The sequence below is a fragment of the Argopecten irradians genome, chromosome 7, assembly GCF_041381155.1.
Source record: "Argopecten irradians isolate NY chromosome 7, Ai_NY, whole genome shotgun sequence".
In the NCBI taxonomy this organism is placed as follows: domain Eukaryota; kingdom Metazoa; phylum Mollusca; class Bivalvia; order Pectinida; family Pectinidae; genus Argopecten; species Argopecten irradians.
The window spans coordinates 7,702,350-7,715,698 of record NC_091140.1 but is presented as its reverse complement, the minus strand read 5'-3'; the positions used below and the strand labels follow the sequence as shown (position 1 = coordinate 7,715,698).

The window sequence follows — 13,349 nt, the reverse complement described above, 5'->3', positions numbered from 1 at the left end:
CCAGAAGAAGACCGGTCCCAGGATCATAAAATAGCATTAGAGTTAAGTTTTTGCTTAGCCAATAATAATGATGTAACTTTTTGTACATGTAACATTCTGTGATTGGGTAAGTCTACTTAAGACAGTTTTGGACATAGATTGTTTCATGATCCTGGGGCCTGGTCTCAAGCGTAAAAAAAACAAGTAGGCTCTCTAGATCTACCGACTTAGCCAATGTACTAGCCACACCGATCTTCTTCTTTTGAAATTAAACAAACAGTTGTGCTTTTCTAAGTTCCAGGAACACTTATATTTTCATTATTTATAGAGAATAATGAAGTTTATAGAAATAACAGTTATTCCTTAAACCATTTGATTGAATGTTGATCAGTAATAAATTTCGGATGAAAATATGGTGGTTTGTTTTCGTTCAGAAAACCCAAACTATACCAATTTTATGTTAAACGCTGGGACTTTGTTGACCACAAGCTGCGCCCATCACCAAACACACCTACCACATACAATGATAGTACAGATACGTGAGAATATCAGGTAAAATTAAATGAAACTTTGCCAAAATCATACATCTATCTAATGTAAATGTGTAACGCAAAAATGTAATTATTAATTTGAGGCCAGTAAAAGCGCTTGAGAACTTAAGTTGTGTTGTTAATTTCGTTTTGAAGCGATGTAAAACATGCCTTTGTAACGGTCTGTGGTAACACAGATTGATTGTGGTTTTTAAAAATATAACGCAGTCTTATTGTACTGATTTTTTAATTAAAGAAGTAATTTGTATCCTTGTCTAATTTCTGACTTTGACAGCAGCCGATTATGAATCATCCCCAAGGAAAGAGGAATCCTCCAAATAAAGTGTTGATCATTCCTAGTTAACTTAGTGTAAGAATATTTGTGTGTTCTGTTCTCTTTTTCGCTCTAATAGCGTTAAATGTAGCAAAAATGTGAAGAATTTAATTATTGTCGCTCAAGCGAGCCGTTAAAAAGAACTATCAACGAAAAAATAACTTTCCAGTATAATTTTCGTTTAGGGCATATACGTTACTCAATGTAAGTAATTTATGTGGTGTATGGATGAGCGAGCAAGTTTTTATTGTTGTCCCGTTTCTTGGCGATCACGTGTGTACGTATATGATTTACACTAGATTCCGACATTATAGATAGGAAACTAGCCTCAGTCCTTACCTAACTTAATTAACCCGTGTCTATTGTGTATGCTTTATTGAATTAAACGCTGTGAATGGAACAAACGGTGCCAGGAAATTGCAGAACAGGTAAATACGAGAAGGCACCAAAACTTGATTCAGCTTGATTATGGCAACCCAAAGCTTTTCAAGGAATTCCGATGTGGTAAAATTACATGATAAAACAAGCATACGACAGGATCTTACGACTTCCGGCATGGACACATAAATCGCCTGAATTATACCTATAAGCAGTCTCGCTTGATATATAATACAAAAAGTTAATGGAAACGAAAGCAAAATATTTTGAAAGTAAAAAAGAATGGAATTTTTGATTACTTAGGACATTGATCCGGTGATTGACCCTTCAAAGCGGTTTTCTGTACGAACGTCATTATTTTTGCCGAGCATCCAAGGAAGAGAAATCGTTTCTGCCATTGTCTTCTGCATTTCTGCTTTATCAATATCAGTTCCTAGTTAGAAACTGGACTCCAGGTCGTTGTACAAACTTGGCGACAAAAATAGAAATGGTTTGATTAAACATAGCCATCGCACGACTTACAGTGGTCAATACATGTACGTCAAAGATCATATTCGATCATCATCCCTTTTAACTAAAGTCAGAATCCTGGGTTTTTTTTATTCAATTTATGCATTATTTGTTCCCGTTCAAAATAGCATATACCAGATTTGTATAGTATGACAGAAAAAAACCAACGGAGGAATGTCATTTCATGCTGTTGAATTAGGTGAATTATATTCAGCGAAATGTTTTCCAATTTTCATTTTATAGTATATTTTGGATATCATAATATTGTATTATGTATTTCATGCGCGGTTAAGCTCTGCACTCCTATACACAACCAGGAAGTGTAATATATAAGAGAGAGGGATAAATGACAAAAATGTTTCATAGACGTACAGTGTTATCTCACTCAAGCGTGCATATTTACTAAATTTATATTGTCAAAAAAAACACACGAACTATCAATCTACATTGCTAAAAAAACTTGATAATTATTAATTATATAAAACTTAATTTGAGATTACATTTTTGTATGACAATCTACCCTTTGATAGTGTACTGACAGACTATATAAGGGAGGAGGTCCTTGCGATCAACATACACCGATATACCGTGGTATAACAATGGATAATGTAATGGATGTTACAGTACCGGTAGAACCAACATGATGCATTCATGTGTTAACACAGTAGAAACAAATATAACTGGTAACTCGCTTCAGCAAGAAGCAGAAAAAAATAAACATTTCTTCATGATTAAGGTATTGAGGTATGGTAGAGGAGGTGTTATCCGTTTGGAAAATCCCGGGAAAACCTCTTAGATACCCAATAATGTATACTTCATACTGCTCCTGCATACTCACACCTCACCATCGCAGCTTCTGTAGCAGAGACAACACAATTACGACAATATTCCTCACTTCTATCGTATCAGTGTATCACTGAGAACTAGTTTTGTTTCGTCTTCAGTAGGTATATTTCGGTAAAATCCGCTAATATTACCAAGTTGATGATGTCAATGAGAGGATGTAACCGATTTGACAATCAGGAAATACCAACCCAAGGACAGCTTGAAATGTTCAGCCCTTCTTACCAAACACTCTAATTGCTTCATTGTAACAATCCGATTAGATCATAGTTTGACAAAAATTGGTATCACAGCTATATATTTACATATGCCCCTATATAGTCAATGGGAGGGGAGTTGCGTTCAAATTAGCGTAAACGCAACGACGCATGAATAAAAACCCAGAGTAGGATCGGAATACTTATAGTTTACGCTTCGGTAAGATTTTGCGTCGTATGATAATCTAAATAAACTTTAATTACTTAATTTACATTTTACCTTTTCATAGATGACATATTTTCTTTGAATTAATAATAAACTAAAAGCCGATTTCGGTCTTCTATTTGTCTCAAGACTGATCCTTAGGCGGCATAGACAATATCATGCTCGTCATTAGCCTACTCGGTTGGCCTAGCCTACTGTATGAAATGTAAACAAAATTTCCTCGTTGTCGGATTCACAATAATATTAAAGAGTTGTTGTTAGGTCCAATTAAAATTTATTTGACATCAAAACAGAATAGATTATATGTGTTCAAGCACTGTAACGGTAATAAACAACAAAAAGAATCGCTGATCGAGGCTACAACCGGGGGCTTTCCTCAGGAATGTTCGAGGAATTCCATAGTTACGTCATTCACACACCATGAAAACACTTGTCTATCATCCGTACAATAAAATTGAAGTCGTGACTATGAAGAATTTAGTCTATATCGCGTGCGTAGACCGATACATACATTACAAACATTCAGCAGCTCAAAAGTCATCCCATTTGATCAACAGGCTATTTCACAGTTACTTTCCTCGGTTGAAAATCAAATATGGCGGCTCGCTCCACTTCGGACCGCATCACTACCCTGACAACGATACCGGCAGTCGTTCCGCCTCCGTTATCTCAATTTTTTTTATTCGAAATGGACATTATTGATACGTTATCAAATTGGAAAACAACATAATTTAGAAATAATCAAAGGTGTCATTGTTATATTTCAAATCAAACTGCAGCTATAACATTCAACAATCGGAACTATATCTTCGGTCATCCTGACTACCGTAGTTACCCAACTTAGCAACAATCACCGTTTTAAATTTGACGTAAAAGTAGACTTATTTATGTAAATATAAAGATTGAACAGTGTTTTGATTGCGTTAAAGGTGGTATGAACGCAATGGGATACAGACATATTCTATGTGTGTGTATCCCTTTGCGTTCATACCACCTTTAACTCAATCAAAACACTGTTCAATCTCTATAAAGAAAAAAATGGCAGCCCTTCCGAAATATCCAGTCATATCTTAAGTGTAGGATTCCGGAATCTGTCCTTGTATATCAGAGGTTGAGAAGTTATAATGATTTGGTATCATATTAATTATTAAATGCTAACTGTAACAGTAATATTAACCTTTAGTACTAATACTGCAAACTGCGCGTTTGGCAGTCAAAAGATAATAAAGAACATACGGTTTTATGTAATTTATAATACATCCTTTTCTGTCCGTGCCCCTGTATGTGTATCTATATCCGAGTTTGAACGATATTAGGATTCCGATTGCGGTGTTGATGGTCTGTTTAATGATCTCATTTCTATATTTGACACACATATATCGGAGTAAAAAACATCAAAAATAGACATTTTAGCAATCAAGTGAAAGTTCTAACTGTTTTTCGTTCTTTCTCTAATGACGTATCTTAGAACCTATATTGAAATACTATACTACAATAAGATTATCAAAATCAAACAAGTTAATGCATGGGTTTACAACTCTTTACTTGCTATTGCTTAAGGATGAAGTTTTAAGTGTAGGTGTATATCTATGTAAAGATGTATTTATTGATCAATTTGGTGTTGTCGCCAGAAGTGATTTACCAAAATATTGATTTGATGAATTGGCATTTCAAAACCAATACAATAGTCTAGAAATAGCTTCTAAGAATTGGACGTCATTTGTTGGTGAGGATTTGAGGGGATATTCATCATCGTACAGAATGTCGCTGGATAATACTTGAAAGGTTGTCATGGTTATACAATATCAAGGAGTGTGTATTATCGCCTACGTCATTAAATAAATGGCGATGGATTTGTAATATACTGTCATTAATGTTGCCAGGGCCATAGGTGTCTGGACGACGAGGTTATCATCTCAGAATGTCAATGTTGGTCCGCAAAGGAACCATGGTAAGGAAGGCCAGGGGCTCGGTCAAAAGGGGCTCAGGAAGACGAATGCACTCCTCTAGTTCAACGGGGGTCTCAACCGGAAGTACAAAATCGACCGGAAGTTACGGCAGCTATAAGGGGTCGTCAACACCCGTTGCTGCTATAAAAGCTGAAAATGCTTGTCAAAGTTCACCTTCAAGGAGCCTTGCCAGCACAGTTGTTGTAAGTTTGTATTTATGTTAAATATATGTATGTCGTAAATCGTACAGCGATATATTCAACAAATGTTAGTAGTACCCTGACAGGCGCGACTTCTGTCTGTCAACTTATAATTAAATACTTGACTTTAACGGATATAAAAGGTAAAGAAATGAACGAATATCGTCAATGTGTCTAAGGTATCATCGAAATAAAGAGCGTGGGAACAAATTTTTATTTTTAGTGTTTGAAAGTGTCTGATGATATCTTGAGTGCGTCATCTTATCACGAGACATTAATTACAATTAATGTGATCTGGACCTCAAGTTATTCGAGTACAAAGCTGCAATCTGAGATGTCTTCTTTTCAATGATACGGATATCAGATTTAGGCAAAATAATACCTTTTAATGGACACGCCATTATCGGTTTGTGTGTCTGTAATAGGATATATTACCGTGTGTGTCAAACATTTCGTTCCCAAAGGATAACAAACATTTAGCATAACAAATTTTAATGACATGCTATGAATTGATAGACACGGATTCCGCTTTAATTTGAACAACACGTCAAGTGATGTTATGTTATGCTGTTTCTGAAATCTAAATTACGCTTTAACGATTTGGTTGTGATTAGTTTGATTGCAATGTCGCTGTTATAATAGTCAACGTTATGTAGTGACACAGCACAAATTGTCGATATCCTCTTGTTTACCTTCGGAATATCCTCGGAGATTCGGAATATCCTCTATTGATTCGATAATGAGGTTTTACACCAACACTCGTCAGCGAAATGTCACGAAGTCATTCCAGCTTAGTGTACAAGCTGTGTGATGAAAACAATTGTCATTACCAGACAGGAAGTTTGATCATAAAAACGTGCGTTTATGTAGCATTGATCATGTTTGGATTGAAAAAAGATTTCATAATATTGCAGAAGCAATTTCATCGGGCATAGTTAAGGTCTGGCCGTAAATTGTATGATCAGAACATTGAACAAACAAATCAAAATAGCCTTACTTTTTATGTTCTGTCGGTATATCTTTTATAGGTGGTGTTAACCATCAGACTTCTATACCCACATATGATTTATATCAATTATAACGTCAATTATAACGTAAAGCACTAAAACATATGAATATCACTTATGTATTAAAAATGATAAATATAAACAAAACAACATGTCGTAACTGAAACTGGATTTTAATCTTAATATTTTTATCATACAAACAAAAACAAATAAAACACACAACTTGTTGAGTAAACCATCGCTGTCTTTCGGCTATATGATACTGGTATCATGTATTAGATGTGGGAACTGTCGAGGTAAACATCCGATATGTAGGCTTCAAATGGTACTGAAGAACGTGTTCCGGGACTTAGTAGACTCTGAAAACAAAGGGTATACATTTGAGTTATATTAGTAAACTAATGTGTCCAGAATTCTGTCCTATCAATATAACAGAAAAGGGACTTATATTTCAACGTTGCTTAATTGAATATCGGGTTACGTTTGATCAAGTGACATCACTAGGGGGTAAGAGAAATCGCACCATATCTACTCAAGGCCGTCTTGGAATCAATGAGATATAAGTCGGTAGAGTAAAAAGGGGACACCTCCCACAACAAATAGGATTTTACGACATGTTATTTTATGTTTTGAATATAATTTCGCATCGTATGAGATCAAACACACAACAGTTAACCACTTAAAAGTGAAAAGTCGGGCAAGGATGGCTAAAGTCGGTACAAATGGTGTGAATGTATCCAGTATAATTTCTTATGGAATAGAAAAATAAACTTTTTCGTCAAAATCTGTCTGCGTACGTAGAAATTAATTTAAAGTATACGAATGCTAAAACGTCCTCCCGGCTGACTATGTCCGTGGTTACATTTCCACGCTGCCTCGCTTTCAATGCTTTCAACTTTTCTTTATTTCAATGGGCAGAACTGGGAAACGTAAGCAGAACCTGACCGTTGTATTAATATGTGAGAACTTTTGGAAGGCCAATGAACGCATTAAGACTGGTTTTCTTTGCCCGACTATTCACTTTAAGGATAGTAACACTTGGAGCATCATGCCTGTCAAAAAAACCCATTTCAATTGCAAATGCATTGGGTATTCGTTTATTTATGTTTTGCATAGTTAAAATATAGATAAGCATGTTTCTGGTGTTCATTAAGTATTTTTGTTATGTTTTTAGTCTTTTGACGACCAGCGGGAACTCTGTAACACGACGATAGACTGGACTTCCAGAGGGAAGTCTGTGGAGTCGGAACAGGGCAATTATGGTGCTATATTTATACAGATAGAGGAAGCTAAGGACGAAGCCACCGGTACATGTGACTTTATATGCCGCAGTGGCAGACTTATTTGCCATACAGGTAGGTACATATGCTGACATGAGGATCATAATAGCCCAGGAGACTGGTAGCTTGACTATATAAATGTATCAAATATGACTTTTAGTGTATATCACACGCTGCATTAGAAGAAAACAAGTTGGTGTAAAAATGGAATTTTGTCACTAGATTAATAGAATCAAGTGGACAGGGATATCTCAACCCGAGTGAAAGATTTTGGCTAAACAACCCTAGGCTTGCCGAGAGCTGATGGTTAAAATCTTTCACGGGGGTTGATATATCTCTTTCCACATGACAGCCCTTGTATGATTCTTTTTCTCTCATATGTAACGAAGAATGGCGTAAATTCAGTTGATATGAACGTTGCTGTGTGTAAAAATGGTTGCGGCATGTACTTATGACGTCACTGTCTAGCTTGTGTGAGCTGTCTTTTCCCTACCCCGGTTAAAGTCTAATAGAATATTACATGGGTCTGTGACGTGGACAAGGAAATCTCAACCCGAGTGAAAGATTTTGGCTTGCCGAAGATTGACGTCCAAAATCTTTCACGAGGGTTGAGATATCCCTGTCCACTTCACATACCCATGTTTGATTCTTTTCCCCCGTACTTAGACGAAAAAAACAGATGGAATTCCAGTTGGTTTTCAGCTATTTTATCGCGCCATTATCGCAGGGACGTCGTTATGCGTCAAAATTGATGACGTCATCAACGATGCGCGAAGTGGTTACGCCGCATGTATTGATGTCTCTTACGGATAGGTATCGATTGTTACATCATTTTTATGAGCGAAATTTACGTCCTTATCTCCTAAAAGTATGGCGTTACGCTCGCAAACACATGACGTCACAATCAATACCTACTTATTTATCTCATTTTGTTGTCGTATTTACAGCCTTTATTTATCTGATTTTGTTTAATGTATTCACAACCTCATTTACCAGATTTTGTTTTCTGTATTTACAGCCTTATTTATCTGATTTTGTTTACTGTATTCACAGCCTTATTTATCTAAGTAAGTTTTCTGTATTCACAGTCTTATTTATCTGATTTTGTTTACTGTATTTACAGCCTTATTTATCTGATTTAGTTTTCTGTATTTACAGCCTTCATTCATCTGATTTTTTTTACTGTATTTATAGCCTTATTTATCTGATTTTGTTTACTGTATTTACAGCCTTATTGATCTGATTTTGTTTACTGTATTTACGTACTTTATTCATCAGATTTTGTTTTCTGTATTTACAGCCTTATTTATCTGATTTTGTTTTCTGTATTTACAGCCTTTATTATCTGATTTTGTTTTCTGTATTTACAGCCTTTATTTATGTGATTTTGCTTACTGTATTCACATCCTTATTTATCTGACTCTGTTTACTGTATTCACAGCCTTATTTATCTGATTTTGTTTACTGTATTCACAGCCTTATTTTCCTGGTTTTGTTTTCTGTATTTTTTAGCCTTTATTATCTGATTTTGTTTTCTGTATTTACAGCCTTTATTTATCTGATTTTGTTTACTGTATTCACAGCCTTTATTTATCTGATTTTGTTTACTGTATTCACAGCCTTACTTACCAGATTTTAATTACTGTATTCAGAGCCTTATTTATCTGATTTTGTTTATTGTATTCACAACCTTATTTATCTGATTTTGTTTACTGTATTAACAGCCTTATTTGTCAGATTTTGTTTTCTGTATTTACAGCCTTATTTTCCTGATTTTGTTTTCTGTATTTACAGCCTTTATTATCTGATTTTGTTTTCTGTATTTACAGCCTTATTTACCGATTTTGTTTACTGTATTCACAGCCTTATTTCGATTTTGTTTCTGTATTGTCTGATTTTGTTTACTGTATTCACAGCCTTATTTATCTGATTTTGTTTACTGTATTCACAGCCTTATTATCTGATTTTGTTTACTGTATTCACAGCCTTATTTATCTGATTTTGTTTACTGTATTCACAGCCTTATTTATCTAGATTTTACTTATATCTGTATTCAAAGCCTTTATTTATCTGATTTTGTTTATTGTATTCACAACCTTATTTATCTGATTTTGTTTACTGTATTAACAGCCTTATTTGTCAGATTTTGTTTTCTGTATTTACAGCCTTATTTATCTGATTTTGTTTACTGTATTTACAGCCTTATTTACCAGATTTTGTTTACTGTATTCACAGCCTTATTTGTCAGATTTTGTTTTCTGTATTCAAAGCCTTATTTATCTGATTTTGTTTACTGTATTCACAGCCTTATTTATCTGATTTTGTTTACTGTATTCACAGCCTTATTTATCTGATTTTGTTTACTGTATTCACAGCCTTATTTATCTGATTTTGTTTACTGTATTCACAGCCTTATTTATCTGATTTTGTTTACTGTATTCACAGCCTTATTTATCTGATTTTGTTTACTTATTCACAGCCTTATATGTTAGATTTTGTTTACTGTATTCACAGCCTTTATTTATCTGATTTTGTTTACTGTATCCACAGCCTTATTTATCTGATTTTGTTTTCTATATTTACAGCCTTATTTATCTGATTTTGTTTTCTATATTTACAGCCTTATTTATCTGATTTTGTTTACTGTGTTTACAGCCTTTATAACCGTGCTGGTTGGTATCTCTACTGCCCTACCTATCACCATGTTGTCCGTTGGTAAGTATCGTTAATAATATAAATATATAAACACTTATAGAGCTAGCGAAATTGCTTTATGGTAAGTATCGTTAATAATATATTTTTTTTTGGCAATTTTGAGTAATGCAAATTCATTAGCAATTAAAATACTGTAAATTTTTGCGAGATAATTTTTAGCACAATTTCGCTAGTTCCTTTTTTGTATAGAGCATATTTGTAAAGAAATATGATTTTATGCTTAACGTTCCTTGATCGCGAAATCATGTATTTGTTGGAAAAATATATATATATATACGCAAATGTCTAGTGGTAAATGGTTTACAGCAGGTTTATTTAAACAAAGTTCCTATCTTTGAGTATTTCATAGACCTAGTAAATAGAGGTATTGTGCTTAACTTTCTGGTTTGGCTAATTGCTTTGCATTCAAACGTATTTTATGTCAGCAATTCCATTTGCATTTTAATACAAACAAATATTACCTTAAGTCAAATAACATTTTATACATACTGGTCCCAGTTTCATGAGCATTCCTTAACTTTAAGGAATACCTTAACTTAGATTTCCTCATAGGAAAAAAAAAACATTACAAAAGTTAAAGAAAAAATCTTAATTTAAGAAGCTGTCGATGCGTGATGGCCACCGAGTGTAGTCTAAGGGAGACAACTCGAGCACACCTTACTGAAAGTATATAAAGTAGTTTCTCTTTTACCAAGGAGTTCATGTAATATTAATTATTTTTGTTCTTTAAATAGTATTTGTCACTAGAGTTTGTTAATTTATGCTTCTAATGAATGAGCATACCTCACACTGTATTACATAACTTGTGTTTTCATAGTTATTTATGTTTCCATACAGGTGTGAAATACCTCAACGAATGTCCACGTCAGAGGAAGATCCCCGTGTATTTATTGGTCGGCGGCTGTTTCGGCATGGTTAAAATTATTGGAACAGTGTGGCATAACATTCAAAGCAAACGTTACGAGGAGCTCGATTCGTTTTACGATGCGCACGAAGGTGACGGCGCATTTGCCTCACGGACATTCAGAATGATGGATGTAATGCTGACGTCCTTTCTGTTAGCATGGTTGGTGGCAGGGACATTCTGGGTGTTTGACATCTGGGAGCCACACTATCACCAGCTACTTCACGAGCCCAGAAACTGGTGTGACAGGACAGTTTACCTTTTCGCTGCATACCAAATCATTGCCTCGTATGTGTTCATATGTGTCCTTATTATCATCGCCGCCGTTCTCGCGTTGTGTTTTCATTGTAAAAATGTTTGTCGTCATCGAAGAAGATAATACTATTCTTTTGTGCAGATATCTTTTTCTATTTATTAAAGTTTTATATAAATTCATCACGTTTATTTTATCATTTATGATTTCCAATGGTGCGTTAATATGATGTGTTTTTGATGGAGAATAAACCGACAACGAATTAATGTTGTCTTCATACAAGAAGGAATCTAAATCATTTGAGCCATTCAATCTGGTTACCTTATGGTTACCTTTCGGAAACCTACGAAACACAATCAAGCACCCTATATATAATCTTCCTTCTTGTTGGCGATATTTTATTATGTCCTACGATGTAAGTGAATGTAACCTGAATACTTCCAATGATTAACATTGGTTTTACATCATCAACATGATCTATTGATCTTTATTCTTTCATGCACACTTATGGACTCCATTGTTCGTCGCCGTTGTGGTTTACCTCCATTCAAAACCTTTAATTGTTGATGCATACCTCTTATTTATGCATTGTTCATTATTCTCGAGTATTAGGATATGATAGAGCATATCATTACATCATTAATTGTATAGATAAGTAAATAAAGCGTAACTATATACAATGTACTGTAAACGCGGAAATTTTAGCGGGTGGTTATTTTCAAGATTTGCTGCAGTAAACTATCCACTTGCGGGCTAGTTTCTATTTTCGTGATCAAATGACATTCGCTCAAACGTCTGTTAGATGCCTCCCTTGATTTATGTTTGACCATAATGCTTAGGATGGTGTTTAATTGTAAAATCTGAATCCATATCATTCTATTATACAGTTCTGGATACCGTTAATTAACGTTTATTGTCACTTTAGTACATACCTAACGTGTATACGTAGCGACTCGTGAACAACATGATGTAGGATAAACCACCGGTCTTATAGTTTGACGGGAAAGGTGTAAAGATGGTGCTTATATATCGGATATTTGTTTGCCGATCAAAAGTGTTTTCTGTTATTATTGCATTCTTGTTCAAATATCAAGATGAAATATCAGTCAAGATAAAGTCTAGATTACAAAGAAAAAAATATATAAATTGAAACACTTGCACATGAAATGGATTAATCGTTCTTTTAATGTTAAATTTCGTTCCTTCGTGATCGAGTGAACTTTGTGTAATTAACGTAAATTTCCCCTCGCACAGATTTCCACATTTGCAGTATATCAAAACATTATAATTAATTCTCTCTTTGTTATTGGCTTTCTGATTGGTCTATTCATTTTTTTCATTCCACGATGAAAAAAAAATCCGAGAATGGCGCGGAAATCCCGACGTCATCATGACGTCACAATAGAAACATTGACGTTGCGTATTGATTTGGAAAAAATAATCCCTCAGAAAAAATCAATGGAATCGTACGTGTAAATGTATTTCATTTTATAAACAAAGTAGCCTGGGAAATCAATTATAAGTATTGAAGTCACTAATTTTTAATTTCATCGGGGTATGAAATAAATTTTGTTTGCAAACTTTTGTGAGAATCCGCTACGTGGATTCACACAGTTTGCAAACAAAATTTCTTTCATACCCCGATGAAATTAAAAAAAAATGACTTCAATGCTTAAATAATAATTTTTTTCTTTCTTTTCATACCAAAACTGGCTTTCTGATTGGCCAATATTTTTCATCTGATTTGCCAATATTTTTTTTGCATACCACTATGAAAAAAAAAATTCCGAGAATGGCGCGAAACCCCGACGTTATCGTGACGTCACAATAGAGACATTGACGTTGTGTATTGATTCGAGAAAAAAAGAATCCCTTGAAAAACCACTATAATTTATTACATTTAAACATCTACTTCATTTTATCAAATAGAGTAAATAAAAAAATTATAAGTATTGATGTCAATACGCGGATTCACACAGTTTGCAAACAATTTTTTTTCATACCCCGATAAAATTTAAAAAAAAAAATAGTGACATCAATGCTT

At 34.3% G+C, this 13,349-nt stretch overlaps 1 protein-coding gene across 1 annotated transcript in view; it reads left to right on the top strand.

Annotated features, from left to right (window-relative positions):
* The window catches only part of LOC138326774 (transmembrane protein 272-like), a 34,892-nt gene extending 23,447 nt beyond the window's left edge, over positions 1 to 11,445 (top strand). The window contains exons 2-5 of the mRNA XM_069272780.1: positions 4,881 to 5,149; positions 7,328 to 7,508; positions 10,089 to 10,148; positions 10,986 to 11,445. Of these exons, the coding sequence (XP_069128881.1) occupies positions 4,919 to 5,149; positions 7,328 to 7,508; positions 10,089 to 10,148; positions 10,986 to 11,431 (918 nt within the window). The 5' untranslated portion in view covers positions 4,881 to 4,918 and the 3' untranslated portion in view covers positions 11,432 to 11,445. The remainder of the gene's footprint in view (positions 1 to 4,880; positions 5,150 to 7,327; positions 7,509 to 10,088; positions 10,149 to 10,985) is intronic.
* Positions 11,446 to 13,349: the final 1,904 nt, after the last annotated feature.